At 42.7% G+C, this 26,706-nt stretch overlaps 1 protein-coding gene across 4 annotated transcripts in view; it reads right to left on the bottom strand.

Annotated features, from left to right (window-relative positions):
• ARHGEF26 (Rho guanine nucleotide exchange factor 26) overlaps positions 1-26,706 on the bottom strand; it is a 144,275-nt gene that overhangs the window by 101,633 nt on the left and 15,936 nt on the right. For all 4 annotated transcript variants that reach the window (XR_010840596.1, XR_010840597.1, XM_067033529.1 and 1 more), the window contains exons 5-6: positions 7,852-7,908; positions 4,424-4,584 (exon numbers count right to left, since the gene is read on the bottom strand). Coding sequence is in view for 2 of the 4 variants with exons in the window: in XM_067033529.1 (XP_066889630.1) it covers positions 4,424-4,584; positions 7,852-7,908 (218 nt within the window). In the remaining 2 variants the exon portion in view is untranslated. The remainder of the gene's footprint in view (positions 1-4,423; positions 4,585-7,851; positions 7,909-26,706) is intronic.

The raw sequence follows: 26,706 nt of genomic DNA on the forward strand, positions 1-26,706 counted from the left end.
ACCACCGCCCCCGACGTAGGCTCCTTAAATGTTTCTGTGCCAAAATTCTGACTTTGGTTTTCTTTCTCTTTTTGCTCGATCCGTGCATCTCAAGGAGGACACAAGGGGCATTTGGGTGGAACAATTCATGCTTGTCTGGGGCAGTTCTACCACTTGTAGGACGTCTGCACCTCTGGCCCTCACCTACTAACGCCAAGAGAGTCCCCAGGTCCTGGGGCAACCGAAAACACATTCCATGTGCCCCCAGGAGGCAAACACAACCACCACCGGTACCACCACCACCACTTAAAAACCATCACTACAAGTTTTCGTATCTCATTTAAACCCACTGTGCCAAGAACGTACATGACTCAAATCTACATTCAAGTCAAGATTTTTCTGGAATTCTAATCTTTTTCTCCTTTCAACTAGATACCTTCCCCTCAGGCTCCACTGTCATTTCAAATGTGCCCCAAATTGAACTCCTTATCTCCCTCATTAAGCCCCAACCTGTTTCTCTTACACCCTGGCTAATACAACCACCATCCACACTCAACCAGGCAGAAGCTGGGAGGTAAACAAAACGCCTCCCTCTCTCTTGCCAAGTCCTCAGGATTGCAGGTTCCAAATACCCTTCAAGTCCTTCCTCTTGGGCCTCCTACAGGATTCCCATCATCTCTGGCTGTGTTACTGCAATGGCCCCACACCGCTCACCATCCTCGCCTCCTCTCTTAGGCAAACACCATTCTACCGTCACCTCCCAGACCACCCCGTCAGTCCCCTACTTAATTGCCCATTTTGTCCACCCAGCCCTCAGTAAACAGTAAAAACTCCCCAGCGGGCACACCAAGGCCATTACCATCTTCTCTCCTCCTCACCTGTGATTCTCACCAGGGGCCCTATAGGCCCATCACCTCCAGCGTGACCCAAACCCGCCCATTTTGGGGAAGTGCCCTGCTCTAGGAGGCCTCTGTGCACACACTGGAGATGTTCCATTGGCCGCCACTGGCCCCTGAGGACCAAGAGCCACAGGGCCGATGCCACCAGCTGAAATGCTCTAGAATCCAGGCATCTGGCAGAACAGGAGGCTCCACAAGTGTTGACTGAAGTGAACAATTCTTTATGAAGCAGGCAGGAATTCACTAGGAACAGCCACTGATAAATGCACACACCCAGAATCAGAATGATCTTGTCCCTGCCTGCTTGTTTTCACATAGCATCCTCTTACACACAAGGGCTTCTTGGTGACATTTACTGGAAAACAGTGAAGAACCTGAGCCACTGGAAAGAGGACCAGACATCACACTGTTAAGTCAAATGTTGAGCACGTCGTGACCTCAGCCTCCACTAGATATGCCGTCACCTACAGCTACAATTATTCATCAGGTAAAAGTGAAGCAATGAAAATAGTCTTGATTATGCCGCACTTAGCAATGCCCCACACTTAATCAGTACTTAATTCAGACGCTGATCGTTTGTTTATTCAAGAAAAAAAAAATGAAAATTTTATGATTTCTTAAGACTGGAAACTCTTTCATGGGTAGCACGTGAAGGCATTAGCACTTGAGAGTCAGTCACTCTTGGAGCCCAAATGCTGGAAATTCAACAAGCAGGCTTTACATAATAAAATAGGTTTTGTAAATCTTCTGAGAACTTTGAATGTTAAAAAGGCTGTATCTGAAATGAGTATTTCAAACTTAAATAAACTTTTGTAATGTATGTTATTATGATACAGACACAGGATTACCATGCAGAAGCTGACCGTTCTTAGCTGCAATATAACAGAGATCGAATATTACACAGGCATCTCTCCAAATTAAAACACTGCGTTTCAAATAAAAACAAAACAGAAAATGTGAAGGATAAAGATATCTCTTTCTTTATCATTTAATGCAGGCTGAGAAGTTTCTGAGTTTTGTTTTAAAAATGAAAAATAGACAAAAATGTCCAGAATAGCCTCTTACTACAGAAATGAAAATACTTAAATAAAATCATAAGAGATTTAAATGTTGTAAATGAGTGAAATTTAAATAATAAAATTTTCATCTATAATTTACATACAATGACTTATTTCAGGGTTAACCAATTATGGTTTTTATCCCCATTTTCTATATAAGAAATGAGTTGGAGAGGTTTAGTTAGCAACCTTCTCAAGGCTAACCAACTACCAAGAAAAGAAGTGATTGCTGGGGTCCAGGCTCCTTCGGAAGCCTGCCTGGCACACGGCAGTGCTATCGAGGCCCAAAGACTCTTAGGACCCAAAACACACTCTGTTGGAGAACTGCTGTTACTCAACAATCGGAACTGACGAACAGCTTTCTCTAGAGCCATTTATACGCTATGAGAAGTGGACTGATGGCCACACGATGCAAAGAACAATTCCAGAGAGGAGTGAAAAACATGCCACCATGGTTTTCAGGAAACATATTCTAATTAAAATCATGACTTACATTTTATGGTTATCAAAACAGAAATAATTTTTTATAGCGATATATCTAACATGGAGATTTATTTTCACAGGTAAACCAAAGTACAAGCTAAAATGAAAGAGACTCACTTTGAAATCTGAATACCTGTTGAACAGGGACACACCATCTAAGGCTCTTGCTCTGCCCCCTTCACTAACGGGAGAAAGGAGATTTTTCATTTCTCTTACCAAAATGGGCATGACTGGTATCAAAAAAAAAAACCCCAATAGGCTGAACACAAGCAATGACCCAGCTTCTGAAAAAGGACTTCCAAGCTGCAGTGTGTATCACCACCTGCACTCCACAGGCCCCTGTTCTCTAAGGCCCAGCAGGTCCTCTGGACACATAGTTTTAAGTATCCACGCCAGTAATAATATTGCCAAGATCTTTGCTTGTGGCAGGATCTGGCTTCTGAAGTTGTGTCACTACCATAAAATATTGGGAGAGCTCTCTGATCTGACCACGAATTGCATCTCTGCAGTGGCCCCAACTCACACGCTGACCTGTTCAGCACAGATGTTCCATCTTGCAGTTCAAAAGGAAAATCTACCTGCACACAGCGATGGAGCCAGGGATACAAACGTGTTACCGTCACGGCCGACGTGGATTTTCCCTAAAGTGACAAATGAACAACGTCCAGATTCACAAGGGCTACTCACCCCAGGGACAGATCCTGTTTTTGTGGGCCCTGAAGCCTGTACAATTCGGAGGCCCCCGAAGAAAAAAATTAGGCACAAAAGCAAATATTTAAGAGGTGTCCTTGCAGATGAGGAGCCCTGAAGCTTAAGCTATGAGTTGTACAGTAAACCTACCTTTCACCGAACCGTACAGAACCGCCAATATTCAATCCATTTGGTTTGTTTTTTAATTTTCTTTTGCGGTACGCGGGCCCCTCACTGCTGTGGCCTCTCCCGCTGCGGAGCACAGGCTCCGGACGCGCAGGCGCAGCGGCCACGGCTCACGGGCCCAGCCGCTCCGCGGCACGTGGGATCTTCCCGGACCGGGGCACGAACCCGCGTCCCCCGCGTCGGCAGGCGGACTCTCAACCGCTGCGCCACCAGGGAAGCCCTTCAATCCATTTTGACCCACCAAAAGAGCAACTTCGGGTGGCTCAACACTGCTGGCACGTGCTGGCACCCCAGGCCAGGCTGTGTAGTTCCCTCGGGAGGACGGAAGAGCTCACCACTGGTCCCCAAACTGAGCTTCCTGCGCTCATTAAGAATAATAATGGAGGGCTTCCCTGGTGGCGCAGTGGTCGAGAGTCCGCCTGCCGATGCAGGAGACACGGGTTCGTGCCCCGGTCCGGGAGGATCCCACGTGCCGCGGAGCGACTGAGCCCGTGCGCCATGGCCGCTGGGCCTGCGCGTCCGGAGCCTGTGCTCCGCAACGGGAGAGGCCGCAACAGTGAGAGGCCCGCATACCGCAAAAAAAAAAAAAAAAAAAAAAAAAAAAAAAAAAAAAAAAAAAGAATAATAATGGAAACTCTTCTAATAGTGCTTATGGAAAGTGAAATAGGGAAAATCTGTAAAAATCATTATGGTCACTATGAGTGCATTTTACAAATAATATATACACATCTTAACCAGGACAAGACTATGAAAGTGTAAACAAATAATTTCTGTATTTGAATGGTTTGATAGTGAGTTACCTTGTTTCCTTCCAGCTAATGTTGTTATATTATTGGCATAATTAAAAAGGAAAAATAAAAGGGAAAAAGGAGAAATAGGGAGAAAGAGACGGAATATAGAGACCTTAGACATAACTGTCTTCTGTGACAATTAACGACACACTTAGCATCTGTCTATACCTCGACCCCTTGAAACACATCTTAAAATTTATTTCAAGGAATAAAGATAAAAGCCAATTGAACAAATGAGAGGCGTCACACCTCTAAACGTCTTCCTTTGGAGATACCGCGGCTGTTTGTTAGTAAGTAATGTCTCGACACGACCAAAGGCAAACGAGAGTGAACTTACTTTTTGCTTGCTTCGCAGACGTCTGTAATATTGGAGAAAAGATGGTGACTCTCTGTTTTGGTCATCGTATCACTCAGTGCTTTAGAATTTTTAAACATTCGTATCAAGATCTCCAAGCTGAGTAAATATGAATGTTCCGAGGATATAACTTCAAAGATAGCCTGATAGGAGGAAGAAGAAATGTGTTATTCATTCCTTCAATTAAAGAATTAAACCTAGCTCTCACAATTCTGCTATAAGAATAACATAATATCTTTAAAAATACAAAAAGATACGTATTAAAAACTACATTACCCAACTACTGTCTTTATATAAGGCACATATACCCAAATTTTGAGAAACAGAGTCACTGCAAAATAGGAAATAGGAAAAAAAATGAAAGAGTGTGGATGACTTGAGACTGCATCCTGAGGTCACACTTTGCCAGGGGGCAGACTCTCTGGGAGGAAGCTAGGGCATGTCCTAAAATCTCAGTGTGACATTAATTAACCTTTGGGGTCATTTCCTCCAGCCCTGATTTCAAAGCATGCTGCTCTGGGACAGTGAAGATTCATGGACCTCACTTGGGATTCAGAGAAAATTTCTCACAAATACATTTCTTCCCTCCCTCGTGGGTCCTCCTTTCTCTCCCTGTGTTTTAATCCAACTAATCTGTGGTTAATAAGAGCAAATATTCTGGGTGCATTAAAGAGCATGACTGGACCTACCCTCAGGAGGTTCTTATCAGCCACAGGAATTCTTTTATACAAACTCATACAATTGAAAGAAATTCCGTCCAACAAGCCACCCTCTCTGCTCTCATGGTGTCTCAAGAAGGAGCGAAGGACCCCCTGCAGAAACTCTTGGTGTCAGGCACACAGTGGTTTACCTGATAAGCGTTCATTAATTATCAAAAGCCAACCCACATATGTGGAGAGACACCAGCACCCTAGGTAAGGAATTCGTCTAGCACCTTAACGAAATCAGATTCTCCGAGAATGGCCAGGCAGGGAGAATTCCTCCTCGGGGAGGGGTAGTGAACATCCTCCCAGGCTTCAAGTTCCCATGCTTCCTGGAGACCTTCCCTAGTGACGCTGCCATCAACCCCCTTGACCTCCAGGGCTCCTCCCTTCAGTGCTTGGCCCAAAGGGCACAGAAGATTCTCCCCGGGAGACCCTGTGCTCCAGCTGAGGCCGGGTGGGAGCAGTCAGGCAGAGGCAGGCGGACGCCCCGCTGCGGGTACGTGAGCCACAATTCTGGAAGTCAGGCTAGTGGTGCTAATCTCGGGGTTCACCTCTCTTTTTAGCATCCATAAGCTTTTAGAGAAGTCACACTCGTCCAACCTCAGCTGCGCTCCAGGGACTTAAGTGATATAATCATCTAACGAGTAAAGAGTAAAGAACGTTAAGTCTCATTCAACCTGTATCTAGCGTGATTCTATTCAATCGATACAATTATCCCCAGGAAATGTAACGCAAACTAAAGAAAATTCACCCATCCTGACCAAACATCATGGATTTCAGGTCGTTGATGGATATGGTGCCTTGAAGTGACTAAAAAATATTTTCGAAAGCAGAGACTTCTGTAATCAAATCCGAAATGTGAAGATTCAAACAAAAAGATATGATGAACGATACAGAGTAGATCACAGGAAAAGATGACTAAGTTGTAGTTTAATATAATAAGTTTAATGTAGTAACTGAAAACATGCAACTGGGTCATCAAACTACTTAAAAGCAAATCACATTAGACCTGTTAAAATATCTGTACAGGAACAGAAAGATACCACAGTTAGATTTGCTGTCATTACCAGGGCTTGAACCTGGGCCCTTGCCAGTGAAAGCACAGAGTCCTAACCACTGGCCCGCCAGGGAATTCCCAGTCATTACCTTTTTATATCACAAATCTAAATAAATATTTTCAAAATATAAGGGAAACAGAATAGGTTTAAAAGAAAAGAAACATTCAAATGGGACTAGGACCCTGGAGAAGCTCTTGAATTTGTCCACAAACAGAGAGAAATACTGTTTATGCCACAGTGTTAACCGTAAAAAAAAAAAAAAAAAAAAAAAAGTACTGCCTGTTGTCCCTCACTAGGAGAACAGATTTTTTTTTAAGTAGTATTTAGAGAATGGAATACTATACAGTAGTTTGAATAAATGATCTAGATTAACATGCATTAACATGGAATCTCAAAAACAATGTTGAATGTAAAAAGCAACCAACCAAAACATATGTTCAGGATCATACCACTTATCTACATCTTAACAGATACACACAAGTATATGTACATATATATACCTAATACATGACTGGATGGATACACATCAATTCATAATTATAGTTGCCTCTGGGGAGGAGAGGAAGGGAATGAGACAGAGGAGGAGAATGCAGGACTTCTATTTTATTGAAAGTCTTAGTTTCTTTATAAAAATAAGAAAAAAATTATAAATGTAATACATGTTTAATTCTCAGAGACGAATACACCAATGTTATATACTTTTTTTTTTTTTTTTTTTTTTTTTGCGGTACGCGGGCCTCTCACTGTCGCGGCCTTTCCCGTTGCGGAGCACAGGCTCCGGACGCGCAGGCGCAGCAGCCATGGCTCACGGGCCCAGCCGCTCCGCGGCACGTGGGATCCTCCCGGACCGGGGCACGAACCCGTGTCCCCCGCATCGGCAGGCGGATTCTCAACCACTGCGCCACCAGGGAAGCCCTATTTTGTTTTTTTTTTAAGTTAAAAAAATGGCACTACAATGCATCCTTACATTTTTGTGTTATTTCAGGCCAATGAAATAAGAAAAAGGTATCTCATGTCCTCTGTGGAACTGATTTACATGCATGTATATGCCTAAGCTTCTGTATCTCCATGCTCATATGCATAAAACAGAAGGAAAGTACTTTGACAACTACGCAATATTATTACAGTGAGCAATTTTCTTAGACTGCATTTATTAAACTTCAAGCTATGAAACCCTCTTATCATCTGTTTTACTTTTTATTAGGTAAACGTTTATGTTGGTATAATTTTAGATTTCTAGAAATCTTGCAAAGAGGGTTCAGAGTTCCTGTATTTCCTTCACATGGCTTTCCCTATCCAGGGTACATTACATTTTGTCTGTAGACAAATATTCACACTTTATTCAGATTTCACCAGTTTTTCCACTAACATCCTTTTTCAGTTCCAGGATCTAAGTAATGTCTGTTTCATTTTTCAACGTATTTCTTCCAGTGCAAACACACGCAGACTAGGGGCTTTGTTAAGTTAAAATGACATTGGTATATTTTAAACTTTCTTTTATGGGGGCTAATGTGTAGTTTTATTTGACGATGATCACATACTCCTTTTGTTAAAAAAAAAAAAAAAATGGATACATCGTCAAAGGAGAATGCTGAACATAACAGGTACCCCTTGGAGCCCTAAAGCATCTGCTTGGTGGAAAACATACCTCTTGTCTCTTTCTTTCTTCCTGGCTAACTGTCTGAGATAATCCATTTCTTTTCACCTAGGGGGAAAAGCAAAATAAAGTTGAGCGCATTTACTTAAACAACTTCTTTATTATGTAAGACATAACTCTATGCCCTTCAAAAATGAATTAAGAGAAATTATGCAAAATGTTGAATTCAGTACATATTAATTTTGAGTCTCACACCCCTCAAATGACATTTAATTACACTAATAAATTAGCATAGTTCAACACTAAAGAAATGAAAAGTGTCTAGAACACTATCCTATCAGGTTGAGTTAATCTGTTCTATTCTTAGTTCTGGCTATTCCTAAAATACGTATGAAATTAATCTTCTGATTCATAACTGAAGAAATTCCTGATAATAAAGAAAATGAAGCCACCACTCTTAACAGTTTACTGCACAGAGAACCTTGGTCAGTAATACGGTGTCCTTGTTACATTGAAAGAGGAATTTTAACACTATTTTTTTCACAAAGCCTCAGTGGGAACAGCAATGCTCTTTATAAAAACCCAATCAAACAAGGAAACGCAGTCCCCTTGGCCCAATTTCAGCAGTCTTTCAGGCATATTTAATTTTGACAAATAAGGATATTAACCTGATAGTCTTTGGAGAAGCCACAGTACCTACAAGAACCAAGAATGCTAGTACCGTACTTGCAGTAATACAAGGTGTATGCCTAGTTGAATCCCTGCGGTTTCTAACTCAACTGCCACACATTTTTACCTGACTGCTGTAATTCCTATGAAAATTCAGTCTCTAACCCAAAGAGTAGAGGCTGAACTATGAACTCCATGAAGGCAGGACCTGGAGTCTCTTCTGACATACCCGGCACTGAGTCTGGCACATGAAAGATATTCATGTTTTTCAGTTCAAGTTTAATTAGCAAAAGGTAAGGCATATATGCAAAATAGCAACCAATTAAACCCTGCACTTCACGGGAAGAAGAGCAGGAAGAGAGTGCCCTCCCCTTGTGTGAAAAATTAATAGCAATAAAATATAACAAAGGTCTTCAAACGTTTGGCTATCATACTTCTCAAAAAAACCCTTAAAAACCATGCTCCCTTAGACCCATTTTTAAGTTGGCATCTCAAATTTTCATCCTAAACTTAAAGAATTTTGAAGATATATTTTGCTGCTATTTGTAAATTTAGACATTTTAACCATGTGTTATTACACTCTTTTAAATGTATCCAATGGAATATAAAAACCATGATGACTAAATACCTATTGCATAACATCATCCATTTAAAAATAAATAAGCTTTCCTTAACAGCTGGAGATTTTACATTATTCTTCTTTCTCCTTGAAATCGCATTTCTATGTCAATCCCACCCCCCCAAGTTTCCTAGTATAATTCTATGTGTCAGGGTGTCTTATTAGTCACCCTAGCATACTTTAACACAAAAATAGGTTTTTACATTTAATTTTCTATAATTTCCTGTGACCAATGAGCTTTAAGCATAAAGACTCTTCTGGATTGTAAAATCACTACAGATAGCATTACTAATCTATAATCAAAAGGATACAATTACTTCCAATTTCAACGCATTTAGCCCTAAAAGTAAAATTTTACTGACGATGCAACTCTGAGTGAGACAGTGGCTTAATTAAAGGAGGCTTTGCTGAAACCAATATTTCAAACTGACCCCATTTTATCTTGTGCCTGCGATTTAACATGTTGCGACAGGGCACCAAAGTAAGATTGGGTACGGGTAAGAGAGATGGCTTTCTTTAGAAAAATGGCAAAAGGGGTAACTGTGAAAGCGGAAGTTGGAAATTAAAAAAAAAACCTGCTGTAACACTTTAACTGCAGATACAGTCTCAGTTTTAGAAAAAAGAATACCTAGGAGTTGAGAATCTGGAAAATGGTCCCCTTAAAACTATTCCTGCCCACCTCACCAGGTCTTGCTGAATGCCCTGGGGTGTGACGCATATCCCAGCGTGAAGACCGCTGGTACACAGTGCTCTACATTGTGGGGTCAGGAAGATAAAGACAACCACATGTTACTGCCTTTAATCTGATTGTCGGAAAAGGTTGGAAAGCAGTACAGTAGAGCAGAAAGAGTCCTAAATCAATAGTAAAATCGGCAATCATTTACTGAGCACCAGGAAATATGCTGTGTATTTTATACCCCGTTCCCACTGAATCCTCATAAAAATTCTCAAAAGCCAATACTACTTTTATGCCCATTTCACAGATGGGAATAACAGCTAAGGATTAGGAGCCCAGATCACACAGCTAATAGGCAGCAAGGCCAGGGTCCCCACCCAGGCCTGTCAACTTCAGGGCTCCCACTCTTAATCGTGATATTATCAGGGATAGGAACTCCCAGCTTTCTATGAGAGAGAGGCACCCCATTTCTAAGGTTGGATGATCATCACGACAACCCCTTCTTTTTTTTTTTTATTTTTTATTTTTTTTCAGTACGTGGGCCTCTCACTGTTGTGGCCCCTCCCGTTGCGGAGCACAGGCTCCAGACGCGCAGGCGCAGCGGCCACGGCTCACGGGCCCAGCCGCTCCGCGGCACGTGGGATCTTCCCGGACCGGGGCTCGAACCCGCGTCCCCTGCATCGGCAGGCGGACTCTCAACCGCTGCACCACCAGGGAAGCCCCACGACAACCCCTTCTAATGCCAGGTCTGTACCAAGTCTGCATATGTTTGTTTTCATCCACCCGTATCACGGAATGTGGTAACGCCTTCCCCACCATCCTGACCCGGGGTCAGCCTGTCAGCAAGAACCCACGGCTAAAAAAGGCTTCTTCAAACATTTTAATAAGGTAGGAGACTGGACAGAATAATGAAACCGTTCAGAGCTGCTCCCATTTGGTTAACCCTGAGCAGGAACTTCACAGGATTTCCTGCCTGACACAAAGTCCTGGCAGAGCGATATGCCGGCATCACGCCCACTGTCTCTGCAGGTGAGGTCACCAGCGAGAACTTCCATGTCACCGGCATCTCCATCCACAACTACTGCTGAGTTCAAACCCGGAAATCTTAAGGGGAAGAGAGAGAAGCATGTGGGCTTAGAGTCCTACCCAGACACAGCTAGTTGACTGAGGGATAAAGAGTATTTCATCCTATCAACAAGAAAAAGAAAAAAAGCCCTAGCTAAAGTAGTTGCTCTTCTGAGAGGGGAGAGAAGGTAGTTTTGAAAAAGGCAAAGTACTAATTGCATAGAACTGTCATCTTTCACTAATAATACTAATTTAAAAAACGATAAAATATTCCTTTACCCAAAAGAGTCATGAGTAAGAGAGACCAGCAGCCCATACAAAACTGACCAAAAAGAAAAAAAGGATTCCATGAAACAGTCCTGGGTTATAATTAAGAAAACAGGCTCATTGGGGGAACCTGAAAACTGGCTCTGGGGAGTTACGACGAGCCAGCTCCCTCCTGGCTGGCTGCCAGACCACCGCTCCAGGTCCTGGCTGGACAGGTTCTTCTCCTGAGCCAAGAGGAAGCATTTCGTCCACCTGAGACCTTCCACGTTCAACTCTAAATTAAGCAGAGCAGGTGCCTGGAGGTCGAAGGTCAAGAGAGGCAAGATGATTTCAGAGACTGAAGAATTTGGAAGATGAAACCAGAGAAAGAAGGGGAGAGAGGATATGAAAGAGGGCCTCACAGACACTAGCAGGAGGCAGGCGGGAGAAAACTGGGGGAGAATGAAAACGCAGAGCAAAATGTCAGGCGGAAAGAAACAAGGAAAGAAGGGGGTAAGGGAGGGAGGGAAAGGAGAGAAGGAGAAAGCGTGTGTGCAAAGATTTTAATAGTAAACATCTCTGGAAATTTTCTATTCAAAACCAGTGACCTTATGGCTGAACTGAAGTAAAAATCATTGGAAGGTCCAGGCTCTTCTTTTGCACACACAAAAATGTGTCTAAAGCATATGCTTATACCTATAGTTTTTACATTTACATGGTTTTTTTGCAGTTTGCACAGTTTTGCTAAGAGAATCTGGCAAAATTCTCCAAGGGTTCTCCTTGTTTCCATGTATGGAAAAGAAAATACACCAGCTTCCAAAATGGATTCCTATTTTGTTATCTAAAATGAAAGAAATTAAATTGTACAGCCTCTTTTTTTATTTTTTAAATATATACTTTGCAGTGGCGGCTCTGGCCCAGCACGAACGGGAACACACAGACGGCCAAGCAACACTCCTTTACAGCTCTCTTCTGACCTCACTTGAACTTTCTCATTCCTCACTGGTCTAAATTTTTTATTTAACTATCTCATCAAGTAGAATTACATAACTAGTTTAATGAAACATTAAGAACTAGATTCCACTTGGGGTTCTTGATTTCGTATAATCTAAGCAATTCACAAAACTCTTCAAATCTAAGGAGAAAGTGTGAATATATGTCAATATTGTCAACATTTGAAATGGATAAAAATTACTTCAAATGAAACAACAAAACTGTAGCTCACAACTATAGTTGACATAAGTTGAAAAATATGAACGTATATTATGTGGCCTGTCAAGATAGTGAATGCAGGGAACTCACTAAAGTCCTAAGTCCTAAATGCATAATTTTAAATTATATATATATATATATATTTTGTGTGTGTGTGTGTGTGGTACGCGGGCCTCTCACTGTTGTGGCCTCTCCCATTGCAGAGCGCAGGCTCCGGACGCGCAGGCTCAGCGGCCATGGCTCACGGGCCCAGCCGCTCCGCGGCACGTGGGATCTTCCCGGACTGGGGCACGAACCCGTGTCCCCTGCATCGGCAGGCGGACTCTCAACCACTGCGCCACCAGGGAAGCCCTATAAATTATATTTTTACTGCTGTAACTGGGTTGAAATTCTCCTCTCATGATTTTTGTAACCAGTATATTTTCCATGTTCAGAAGAGACAGAAGTTAACAACTGGCTAAAACTAATAAAGGACAGTAGAAGATACTTCATCTATGGATATGATATTGTCTTACTAGACCCAAGATATAGTTTTTGAAATTTGTAAAAGGGTAAACTCCCTAAAGTACGGACCCCAAAGTTAATTAATAGATACTCCACCTAAAATTGACGGCGAGTAAGTCAGAGAAAGACAAATATCGTATGATATGACTTATATATGGAATCTCAAAAAATGATGTAAATGAACTTATTTACAAAACAAAAATAGACTCACAGACATAGAAAACAAACTTACTGTTACCAAAGGGGAAAGAGAGGGAGGGATAAATGAGGAATTTGGGAGTAAAATGTACAGACTACTACATATAAAATAGATAAACGGCAAGGACCTACTGTACAGCACAGGGAACTCTACTCAACATTCTGTAATAACCTATATGGGGAAAGAATCTGGTAAAATAATAGATATATGTATATGCACAACTGAATCACTTAGCTGTACACCTGAAACTAATACAATATACTGTCAGTTAACTATACTTCAATTTTTTAAAATGGTTAAAAAATAAATAAAATAAAATGGATGCCGATTTCCTTCTTGACACTTTGCCAGTCTGAGCTTGTTAGATGACTGTCCCACAAAGGAACAAGCCGGCACGGACTTTGTGCAATATTCCTTGGCCTTTGACGCCACTGACCGGAACAGGTAATAAGCCAGGTTCTCTGCACCTCCAACAGAGCCCTGAGGTTGCCATTTACACAGAGCCTATCTACAGGATAGCGTCGGCCCTGTACTTGTGGACAGAGCCGAGATGAACTACACCAGTCTCCTGGCTGATCAGATGATCATTTTCTACGGGGTAAATAAACAAGGATATGTCCTCAGGCCCTCTGTGACTTGACAGCGTTCTTCTAGATAAGACAGGTGCACATTTCTTCTATTTTTCACCGCCAGCCAGAGAAACCAGAATAGGAGGGCCCCCAAAAGACTGACCGACCAAAACGGCTCAGAAATGTAGTCAATTAAAAATTAGATCAGATATTTATAATCCAAGATCACTCGGGCTCCATCCATAAAGCACTAATGTCCATTGAATACCCATTGGAGCTAAGATCTTTAAACTTGGAGTTACCCACTTGCTGAAAATTGACTGGTTTATTCATGCCTCCTGGTGATTCTCTATTCATGGGCTTCTATTCTCAAGAGTTCAAGTGGGAAGAGAATGAATTGCAAAGTAAAATTATACCAAAAGGGACACAATCACTCCTAGGTCCTTTCTACAGACTTAACACAAGCCGAATAGCCCCTGAATTACAAATGAGCTCGAATTCTTTCACTGCCAACAACATGGCAACAGCGGCTCTCTGAGTGTACGTTTGAAGTTCCTAAAATGAAAAATCTGCCACAGGCCCGAAACACTGTCCTCTGTAAGCAGTCCCTGCAGGCTGTCTCAGGCCCCGCCACGTCCACCGAGAAATCACTGAGATACCGTCCACCTAAGCCACACTGCCGCAGGACATCCACATCAAAGAGCCAGAGATCTGGATAACCCAAGATCAGATAAATGAGGTCAAGATGGGGACAGTGCCATATTTTTAGGGAGGAGCTGGTAAACAGAACACTATTTTTTAGAATAATGAGAGATAGAAGACAATGGCTCATTTAATAAAATCATATGCTTAATTTAAAAAGATGTCAAGTAACGTGCCAGGGACCTTCTCACTCATTTGTTCAAAAAACCAGATCTCCTCTCTGATCTACAGTGTTGAGGTTAATTCTATAATCCTCACCAAAGTTCTCGAATCTCAAGAAACAGCAAGCTCCCCCAGCCTCCCAGAGGTAACCTCAAGTCTGTAAAACTGTGGGGATCTCAGATAAGACAGGCCAGGGCTTGGGGCTTTTACCCTGTAATGGCCTGAGTCACCCTCTGCAGACAGAGCCAGGATTCCTGATTGAGCCCCAGTTACTTCAGTACAGATATGAGGCCGAGGGGACACATCACAAACAGCAAGGTCATCAAATGTACAAGAATAAGTTGCTGTGCTTTCTATGATTTAGGAGATAAGCATGCGTTACTTCCTTTGTAGCCAGCCCTCGTAAACCAGCAGCCTATATCTAGCCAATTCCTGATTCAGAGTATTAAATCTATTTCTCCGACTACCAACGTATCAAATGCTTACCATGCAGCAGGGAGTATTCTTCCCATGCATCTAAAACGGCTAACAATGCCGCAAGGAAGCTATTACTATTGCTATTTTGCAAATAAGAAAATGGAGACACAGGAAAGTTACATCATCGTTAGCCCTAATAAGTGGCCAAGCTGGGATTCAACCCAGGCCTGCTTGCTGCCTCCAAGGACTAATCTCTCCCTTTTTTTTTAAATAAATGTATGTATTTATTTATTTATTTATTTTTGGCTGTGCTGGGTCTTCGTTGCTGCGTGCGGGCTTTCTCTAGTTGCTGTGAGCGGGGGCTACTCTTTGTTGCGGTGCGCGGGCTTCTCATTGCAGTGGCTTCTCTTGTGGCAGAGCATGGGCTTTAGGCGCGCGGGCTTCAGCAGTTGTGGCTCACAGGCTCTAGAGCGCAGGCTCGGCAGTTGTGGCGCACAGACTTAGTTGCTCCACGGCATGTGGGATCTTCCCGGACCGGGGCTCGAACCCGCGTCCCCTGCATCGGCAGGCGGATTCTCAACCACTGCGCCACCACGGAAGTCCCAAAGACTAATCTCTTAACCACCGTGGAGCGCTGCCTTCTCATGCTTCTGAATTTCTTAAGAGGTGTGACCTGCAGCTACTTTTCCCTTAAACTAAGGTCCTCCCCCGGATGCCCCAGAAACTACATCCCCAACTGAATTCCCAGCTCCTGCTGCAGAGAAAGTCAAGCTGTCAGCAGGGCGCCTGGCAATTTAACTTGTTGATTAGTTCTGACATTTGTGGAATCTCCTCAAATTCCTCTCTCTGACTTGTGACTCTCAATACCGTCATTCCCCTGTGGGCTACTGAGCCTGGACCCAGGTGTACTCAATCTCTATTCCCCCGTGAGAGAGAAACCCAGTTCTCCTTTTTCTATCTGCAATGAAGAGGAGAGAATGATATTAGGACATACATGAAAAGCTCATGACACAGAAGTAGAGAGGATAAAAAGTAAACTGGTTTTAGGGGAAAAAGGAGATTCCATAAAGTTATTTAATAAAAGATGAGCAGTTTTAAAAAGTGGAATATTTAATAAAATACAGAGGAGGAGACCAGACTAATAACAGGGGTGAACAGTGGAGGGGGTTAGGAATGTTGGTAAACTCAGAGCCACTTCCAGTCTTAACTGTTATGTTTAGTTCTGTAATAAGGTGAATGGGTTTGCATGACTTTTGTAATTCAAAAATAACTGTTTCAGGGCTTCCCTGGTGGCGCAGTGGTTGAGAGTCCGCCTGCCGATGCGGGGGACGCAGGTTCGTGCCCCGGTCCGGGAGGATCCCACGTGCCGCGGAGCAGCTGGGCCCGTGAGCTGTGGCCGCTGAGCCTGCGCGAACGGAGCCTGTGCTCCGCAACGGGAGAGGCCACAACAGTGAGAGGCCCTCGTACCACAAAAAAAAATAAAATAAAATAAAAAATAACTGTTTCAAAGAACTTAAATTTTGATTTTCAGTTGGAATATTAGGAATAAACTAATGACTAACAAAAGGAATTGGTTAAAAGAACCAAACACCTACCTATTTGATGAAATATGAGCTTTACAAAGGTTGTTGTGGAAGAAACTTTAATAACATGGAAAGTCATTCACAACATTGTTAAGAGAAAAAAATAGGTTACAAAACAGCAGGTTTAATGACCTGAGAACATATTTACAACACTGTTAAAGGGAAAATATGAGTAATAAGACAAAATGATTGTGTTAATTTTTGCTTAAAGGAAAACTCTTAAATACACATTAAGAAAAAAAAAAAAAAGTCTGAAAAGTTATATACCAAAATGTCAACAGTGATTGGATGGGAGGGATTTCAACTAATTTTTATTTTCTTCTTTTTATCTATTGGTACTTTTTGATTTTCCTATAATAAACATCTCTTGGCTTTGGAATTAAAGCATTACTTTTAATAAAAACTAAAATATGTTTCCAAGTCCTCTCTCAAAAAAGAAACAAAGCTCGTAGGACAGGCAAACGGAACTGTTTACGGATGCCAATAATACCTGCGTTTCTTTGTTCCTGCCCACAGGAAAGCTCTTAAGTGAGAGGGGACCATGAGAGGGATTTCGGTCAAGCCCAAACCGGGCAGTGGCTTATGAGGCAGTGTTGAAAGTGGGTGATGACAGGCAGGGGTGCAGACGGGCGAGAGCAGAGGACTCGGCTGGAGTCGCACAACTGACAATGACGCCGATGACACAGAGTGAAGGCGTGAGTCAGGAAGGGGCGGACGAAGGCAGAACAGGTCTGAGGGGCTCCTCTTGCAGCAGAGGACACCTGTTTGTAACGGTGGCGCCAACATCTTTGCTGCCATTTTGGTTTTGCTTGTTGTTTGGGAGCAGTGGCAGGTGTATGGGAATGATCACCTCCAAACAGTAAGCTCCTTAGAACAACACTGACACTGAAGTTAGTTTCTTAGACTGGCAATAAAATCTAAGCTGAGTAAAACCTGTTTTGGAAAAATGGATACTAAAGTTAACGAATAGGGACTTCCCTGGAGGTCCAGTGGTTAAGACGCCCCACTTTCACTGCAGGGGGCACAGGTTCGATCCCCGGTCAGGAAAATAAGATGCCACATGCCGCGTGGCACAGCCAATAAACTAAAAATTAAAAAAAAAGTGGACTGATGTTTTACACGAGATGTTCAAAGCACGCACTGGTTCCACTGGACAGGAATTACCTTATTATATGGAGGAGACCTGAAAATAGGCACAGAATTAGCACTGTTCTCCCATTTACCTGTATCTCAAGCTTCCTTCAAGCAACAGTTTATACATCTATTGCTTCTATTTTCCACTCTTCTGTCCATCTAGCCCGTCTCGTTTTAGTCAGAGTCTCTAGAGAGCACTTTGCTGACCTTTACTGCTTTCTATGATATCTATCTGTGTCAATCATTTTCGCATTTTGTCCCACAGTCTTTCAAAAACATCACTTAAACCTTTCATTTCTATTGCCTCCTAAACCAGCTTCTAAGTTCCTGCAGCGCAGGTACTGGTTTTCAGCTTGATTTTTTTTTTTTTCCACCACGGTGCAGTGGAATACAAATGAATTTTGTAGTCAGACACCAGCGTTTTCAAGCTACAAGCTTACAACCTCTTAGTGAATAGCAAGATGAAGCCCGAGAATTTCTGATTGCCATCTACTTAAAGGTAACGAAACGGAAAGGACAGAATAGAGAATACCATAGTGCATGTATTAAGCGTAACTTCGGCTTTGTAAAGCTTTTGTTTGAGATACACACACATCACCCATGAACACACGTACTGGCTTACCAGTAAAGTGTTAAGCCACCGACATAGACCATGGTTGCAATGTCAACTCCACCATATGTAAATTTACACTAGATATGTCGGTCCGGTCACTTCACACTCCCACTCACCCTCAGGAGAAAAGCTGTTCTGCTCAGAGCTTCTGCAAAAGCAGCAGCCCCAGTGGCCACACTGTACACCATCATGCATCATGGAGGCCAAAGCTGATTGCAAAAGAGCTACTTAAGCACCTGATCAAATAACAGTAAATGTTTAAGTGACCTATTTAAGTGGGGGTAAAGTGGCTGAGCCTATACGATTCTCTCCCAAGAAACTGACCTGGGGGGACCTTCAAGATGGCGGAAGAGTAAGACGTGGAGATCACCTTCCTCCTCACAGATACATCAGAAATACATCTATGCGTGGAACTGCTCCTACAGAACACCCACCGAACGCTGGCAGAAGACCTCAGACACCCCAAAAGGCAAGAAACTCCCCACGTACCTGGGTAGGGCAAAAGAAAAAAGAATAAACAGAGACAAAAGAATAGGGACGGGACCTGCACCAGTGGGAGGGAGCCGTGAAGGAGGAAAGGTTCCCACACACGAGGAGCCCCTTCGCGGGCAGAGACTGTGGGTGGTGGAGGGGGAAGCTTCGGAGCCGCAGAGGAGAGCGCAGCCACAGGGTGCGGAGGGCAAAGCGGAGAGATTCCCGCAGAGGATCGGTGCCGACCAGCACTCACCAGCCCGAGAGGCTCGTCTGCTCACCCGCCGGGGCGGGCGGGGCCGGGAGCTGAGGCTTGGGCTTTGGAGGTCGGATCTCAGGGAGAGGACTGGGGTTGGCGGCGTGAACACAGCCTGAAGGAGCTAGTGCGCCACGGCTGGCCGGGAGGGAGTCCGGGGAAAAGTCTGAAGCAGCCGAAGAGGCAAGAGACCATTGTTTCAGGGTGTGACAGGAGAGGGGATTCAGAGCACCGCCTAACGGGTGAGCCGAGGCTGTCAGCGTGGACCCCAGAGACGGGCATGAGACGCTAAGGCCGCTGCTGCCGCCACCAAGAGGCCTGTGTGCGAGCACAGGTCACTCTCCACACCTCCCCTCCCAGAGCCTGTGCAGCCGCCACTGCCGGGGTCCCGGGATCCAGGGACAGCTTCCCCAGGAGAACGCACGGCGCGCCTCGCGCCTCGGGCCGGTGCAACGTCACATTGGCCTCTGCCGCCGCAGGCTCACCCCGCACCCGTACCCCTCCCTCCCCCCGGCCTGAGTGAGCCAGAGCCCCCGAATCAGTGGCTCCTTTAACCCCGTCCTGTCTGAGCGAAGAGCAGACGCCCTCAGGCGACCTACACGCAGAAGCGGGGCCACATCCAAAGCTGAACCCCGGTAGCTGTGCGAACCAAGAAGAGAAAGGAAATCTCTCCCAGCAGCCTCAGGAGCAGCGGATTAAATCCCCACAATCAACCTGAGGTACTCTGCTTCTGTGCACTACCTAAATAGACAGCAAATCATCCCAAAAGTGAGGCAGTGGACTTTGGGAGCAACTGTAGACTTGGGGTTTGCTGTCTGCAACTGACTTGTTTCTGATTGTTATGTTTATCTTAGAATAGTTTTTCGTGCTTGTTATCATTGGTGGATTTGTTTATTGGTTTGGTTGCTCTCTTTTTTTTATTACTTTTAATTTTAAAAATTATTTTATTTTATTATTTTATTTCTTTTTTTCTCCCTTTTCTTCTGAGCTGTGTGGCTGACAGGGTCTTGGTGGTCGGGTCTAATGTCAGGCCTGAGCCTCTGAAGTGAGAGAGCCGAGTTCAGGACACTGGACCACCAGAGACCTCCTGGCTGCATATAACAGTTCTCGAGAGCTCTCCTAGAGATCTCAGTCTCAACACTAAGACCCAGCTCCACCCAAAGGTCAGCAATCTCCACCCAAAGGCCAGCAAGCTCCAGTGCTGGATGCCCCATGACAAACAACTAGCAAGATAGGAACACAACCTCACCCATTAGCAGAGATGCTGCCTAAAATCCTTCTAAGTTCACAGACACCCCAAAACACACGACCAGATGCTGCCCTGCCCACCAGAAAGACAAGATCCATCCCCACCCATCAGAACACAGGCACCAGTCACCTCCACCAGGAAGCCTACACAAGCCACTAAACAATCATTAGCCACTGGGGGCAGACACCAAAAACAATGGGAACTACAAACCTGCAGCTTGCGAAATGGAGACCCCAAACACAGTAAGTTAAGCAAAATGAGAAGACAGAGAAATATGCAGCAGATGAAGGAGCAGAGTAAAAACCCACCACACCAAACAAATGAAGAGGAAATAGGCAGTCTACCTGAAAAAGAATTCAGAGTAATGATGGTAAAGATGATCCAAAATCTTGAAAACAGAATGGAGAAAATACAAGAAACATTTAACAAGGACCTAGAAGAACTAAAGAGCAAACAAACAATGATGAACAACACAATAAATGAAATTAAAAATTCTCTAAGGAATCAATAGCAGAATAACTGAGGCAGAAGAATGGATAAGTGACCTGCAAGATAAAATAGTGGGAATAACTACTGCAGAGCAGGATAAAGAAAAAAGAATGAAAACAATTGAGAACAGTCTCAGAGACCTCTGGGACAACATTGAACACACCAACATTCAAATTATAGGGGTCCCAGAAGAAGAAGAGAAAAAGGGTCTGAGAAAATATTTGAAGAGATTATAGTTGAATAATTCCCTAATATGGGAAAGGTAATAGTCAATCAAGTCCAGGAAGCGCAGAGAGTCCCATACAGGATAAATCCAACGAGAAACATGCCAAGACACATATTAATCAAACTATCAAATACTAAATACAAAGAAAAAATATTAAAAGCAGCAAGGGAAAAACAACATTACATACAAGGGAATCCCCATAAGGTTAACAGCAGATCTTTCAGCAGAAACTCTGCAAGCCAGAAGGGAGCGGCAGGACATATTTAAAGTGATGAAAGGGGAACACCTACAATCAAGATTACATTACCTAGCAAGGATCTCATTCATATTCGACAGACAAATTAAAATCTTTACAGACAAGCAAAAGTTAGGAGAATTCAGCACCACCAAACCAGCTTTACATCAAATGGTAAAGGATCTTCTCTAGGCAGGAAACACAAGAGAAGGAAACGACCTACAAAAACAAACCCAAAACAATTAAGAATACGGTAATAGGAACATACATATCAATAATTAAATTAAATGTAAATGGATTAAATGCTCCAACCAAAACACACAGACCAGCTGAATGGATTAAAAAAATAAGACCCGTATATATGCTGTCTACAAGAGACCCACTTCAGACCTAGGGACACATACAGACTGAATGGGAGGGGATGGAAAAAGATATTCCATGCAAATGGAAATCAGAAGAAAGCTGGAGTAGCAATTCTCATATTAGCCAAAATAGACTTTAAAATAAAGACTATTATAAGAGACAAAGAAGGATAATGATCAAGGGAATCAATCCAAGAATAAGACATAATAATTGTAAATATTTGTGCACCCAACACAGGAGCACCTCAATACATAAGGCAAATGCTAACAGCCATAAAAGGGGAAATCGACAGTAACACAATCATAGTAGGGGACTTTAACACCCCACTTTCACCAATGGACAGATCATCCAAAATGAAAATAAATAAGGAAACACAGGCTTTAAATGACACATTAAACAAGATGGACTTAATTGATATTTATAGGACATTCCATGCAAAAAACAACAGAATACACTTTTTTCTCAAGTGCTCATGAAACATTCTCCAAGATAGTTCATATCTTGGGTCACAAATCAAGCCCTGGTAAATTTAAGAAAATTGAAATCGTATCAAGTATCTTTTCTGACTACAATGCTATGAGACTAAATATCAATTACAGGAAAAGACCTGTAAAAAGTACAAACAAATGGAGGCTAAATATACACTACTAAATAACCAAGAGTTCACTGAAGAAATCAAAGAGGAAATTTAAAAATACCTAGAAACAAATGACAATGAAAACGTGACAACTCAAAACCTATGGGATGCAGCAAAAGCAGTTCTAAAGGGAAGTTTATAGCAATATCATCCTACCTCAAGAAATGAAAAAAATCTAAAATAAACTACCTAAACTTGCACCTAAAGCACTTAGAGGAGGAAGAACAAAAAAAACCCAAAGTTAGAAGAAGGAAAGAAATCATAAAGATCAGATCAGAAATAAATGAAAAAGAAATGATGGAAACAATAGCAAAGGTCAATAAAACTAAAAGCTGGTTCTTTGAGAAGATAAACAAAATTGATAAACCACTAGCCAGACTCATGAAGAAAAAAAGGGAGATGACTCAAGTCAACAGAATTAGAAATGAAAAAGAAGTAACAACTGACACGGCAGAAATACAAAGGATCATGAGAGATTACTACAAGCAACTATATGTCCATTTTAGGACAACCTGGAAGAAATGGACAAATTCGTAGAAAAGCACAACCTTCCGAGACTGAACCAGGAAGAAATAGAAAATATGAACAGACCAATCACAAGCACTGAAATTGAAACTGTGATTAAAAATCTTCCAACAAACAAAAGCCCAGGACCAGATGGCTTCACAGGTGAATTCTATCAAACATTTAGAGAAGAGCTAACACCTATCCTTCTGAAACTCTTCCAAAAGACAGCAGAGGGAGGAACACTCCCAAACTCATTCTATGAGGCCACCATCACCCTGATACCAAACCAGAAAATGACGTCACAAAGAAAGAAAACTACAGGCCAATATCACTGATGAACATACATGCAAAAATCCTCAACAAAATACTAGCAGACAGAACCCAACAGCACATTGAAAGGATCAATACACCATGACCAAGTGGGGTTTATCCCAGGAATGCAAGCATTCTTCAGTATATGCAAATCAATCAATGTGATACACCATATTAAGAAACTGAAGGAGAAAAACCACATAATAATGTCAATAGATGCAGAAAAAGCTTTTGACAAAATTCAACACCCATTTATGATAAAAACTCTCCAGAAAGCAGGCATAGAGGGAACTTACCTCAACACAATAAAGGCCATATATGACAAACCCACAGCCAACATCAATCTCAATGGTGAAAAACAGAAACCATTTCCTCTAAAATCAGAAACAAGACAAGGATGGTCCACTCTCAGCACTATTATTCAACATAGTTTTGGAAGTTTTAGCCACAACAATCAGAGAAGAAAAAAAATAAATAAAAGGAATCCAAATCGGAAAAGAAGTAAAGTTGTCACTGTTTGCAGATGACATGATACTATACACAGAGAATCCTAAAGATGCTACCAGAAAACTACTAGAGCTAATCAGTGAATTTGGTAAAGTAGCAGGATACAAAATTAATGCACAGAAATCTCTTGCATTCTGATACACTAATGATGAAAAATCTAAAAATGAAATTAAGGAAACACTCTCATTTACCACTGAAACCAAAAGAATAAAATACCTAGGAATAAACCTACCTAAAGAAACAAAAGACCTGTACACAGAAAACTATAAGACACTGATGAAATAAATTAAAGATGATACAAACAGATGGAGATATACCATGTTCTTGGGTTATAAGAAGCAACACTGTGAAAATGACCATACTACCCAAAGCAATCTACAGATTCAATGCAACCCCTATCAAACTACCAATGGTATTTTTCACAGAACTAGAACAAAAAATTTCACAATTTGTATGGAAACACAAAAGACCCCAAATAGCCAAAGCAATCTTGAGAAAGAAAAATGGAGCTGGAGGAATCAGGCTCCCTGACCTCAGACTATACTACAGAGCTACAGTAATCAAGACAATGTGGTATCGGCACAAAAAGAGAAATATAGATCAATGGAACAGGATAGAAAGCCCAGAGGTAAACCCACGCACGTATGGTCACCTTATCTTTGATAAAGGAGGCAGGAATATACAATGAAGAAAGAGAGCCTCTTCAATAAGGGGTGCTGGGAACTAGAACACTCCCTAATACCATACACAAAAATAAACTCCAAATGGATTAAAGACCTAAATGGAAGGCCAGACACTATACAACTCTTAGAGGAAAACGCAGGAGGAACCCTCTGTGACATAAATTACAGCAAGATCCTTTTTGACCCACCACCAGGAGAAATGACAATTACAACAAAAATAAACAAATGGGACCTAATGAAACTTAAAAGCATTTGCACAGCAAAGGATACTATAAACAAGACGAAAAGACAACCCTCAGAATGGGAGAAAATATTTGCAAACAAAGCAACTGACAAAAGATTCGTCTCCAAAATATAATAGCAGCTCATGCAGCTCAATATCAAAAAAAAAAAACAACCCAATCCAAAAATGGGCAGAAGATCTAAATAGACATTTCTCCAAAGAAGATACACAGATTGCCAACAAACACATGAAAGGATGCTCAACATCACTAATCATGAGAGAAATGCAAATCAAAACTACAGTGAGGTATCACCTCACACCGGTCAGAATGGCCATCATCAAAAAATCTACAAACAATAAATGCCAGAGAGGGTGTGGAGAAAAGGGAACCCTCCTGCACTGTTGGTAGGAATGTAAATTGATACAGCCACTATGGAGAACAGCATGGAGGTTCCTTAAAAAACTACAAATAGAACTACCATATGACCCAGCAATCCCACTACTGGGCGTATACCTTGAGAAAACCATAATTCAAAAAGAGTCATGTGGGCTTCCCTGGTGGCGCAGTGGTTGAGAGTCCGCCTGCCAATGCAGGGGACACGGGTTCGTGCCCCGGTCCGGGAGGATCCCACGTGCCGCGGAGCAGCTGGGCCCGTGAGCCATGGCCGCTGAGCCTGCGCATCCGGAGCCTGTGCTCCGCAACGGGAGAGGCCACAACAGTGTGAGGCCCGCATACCAAAAAAAAAAAAAAAAAAAAGAGTCATGTACCATAATGTTCACTGCAGCGCTATTTACAATAGCCAGAACATGGAAGCAACCTAAGTGTCCATCAACAGAAAAACGGATAAAGAAGATGTAGCACATATATACAGTGGAATATTACCCAGCAGTAAAAAGAAATGAAATTAAGTTATTTGTAGTGACGTGGATGGACCCAGAGTCTGTCATACAGAGTGGAGTAAGTCAGAAAGAGAAAAGAAAATACTGTATGCTAACACATATATATGAAATTTTTAAAAAAGGTTGTGATGAACCTAGAGGCAGGACAGGAATAAAGACGCAGATGTAGAGAATGGACTTGAGGATATGGGGAGGGGGAAGGGTAAGCTGGGACGAAGTGAGCGAGTAGCATTGACATGTATGCACTACCAGATGTAAAATAGCTAGCGAGTGGGAAGCAGCCGCATAGCACAGGGAGATCAGCTCGGTGCTTTGTGACCACCTAGAGGAGGGGTGGGATAGGGAGGGTGGGAGGGAGACGCAAGAGGGAGGGGATATGGGGATATATGTATACATATAGCTGATTCACTTTGTAATAAAGCAGAAACTAACATACCACTGAAAAGCAATTATACTCCAATAAAGATTTTTTTTAAAAAAAAGAAAGAAAGAAATTGACCTGGGTAGCTATACATGGAAGCTGAAAGGATAACATGAGGAGGGGCTGGACCATGCTAGGTAACCTCAAGTCTAAGTTACAAGAACTCAGAAACTCTGAGTATGCAGGAGCTCTCGCAAGAGAAGACAGACCTGGCAAAAAGGGAAAATGATCCAATTCATGAGAAGAAATAGCCAACAGGCCACTTCTGAGACTGAGTCACATTCCTGGCCAAGTAACAGATAGAATTGCGGTTCCTGCTCTTCCAGAGCCCTGGGTACACATCCGTTATTTAGCGAAACTTTAGAGGCTCTGTTCCAGGTAACCTCAAGACCCTAAAGAAAACAGTAGGAGAGGGCTTCCCTGGTGGCGCAGTGGTTGGGAGTCCGCCTGCTGATGCAGGGGTCGCGGGTTCGTGCCCCGGTCTGGGAGGATCCCACGTGCCGCGGAGCGGCTGGGCCCGTGAGCCATGGCCGCTGAGCCTGCGCGTCCGGAGCCTGTGCTCCGCAACGGGAGAGGCCACAACAGTGAGAGGCCCGCGTACCACAAAAAAAAAAAAAAATTAAAAAAAAAAAAAAAAAAAAACAGTAGGAGAGTAACCCTATTTGTCACTTCGGAGCCTCAGCTGCCTCAATATATAGTAGAGAAAGCACCCGCTCTCATGGTAGTGTCACAAGCTCGACATAAGCTGAGTGAAATGACCTAGTATAATCCCTGGTGCACAGTCTCCTCTGCAAACACTGTGTTAATAATTTAACTGCATGTAAATGAATTAATATGATGATGATCCAATGACAGGTCCCATAGCTACAGCTATCTGCACCGCCTGCTCACACTGAGATCTTAACCCCAGCTGAATATGAGTTGAGCAGACAACAACCATACTCCTTTGCACATAACCGCCAGAAGCAGGGTTTCCTACCGCCCCAAATATGAACTACTCCATTTTTACGTTATTGCAGGTGGATGGGTAGCAGAGTTTATCTCCTATACTAAAGGG

Source organism: Kogia breviceps, chromosome 5, assembly GCF_026419965.1.
Source record: "Kogia breviceps isolate mKogBre1 chromosome 5, mKogBre1 haplotype 1, whole genome shotgun sequence".
NCBI classification, from domain to species: Eukaryota; Metazoa; Chordata; class Mammalia; order Artiodactyla; family Physeteridae; genus Kogia; species Kogia breviceps.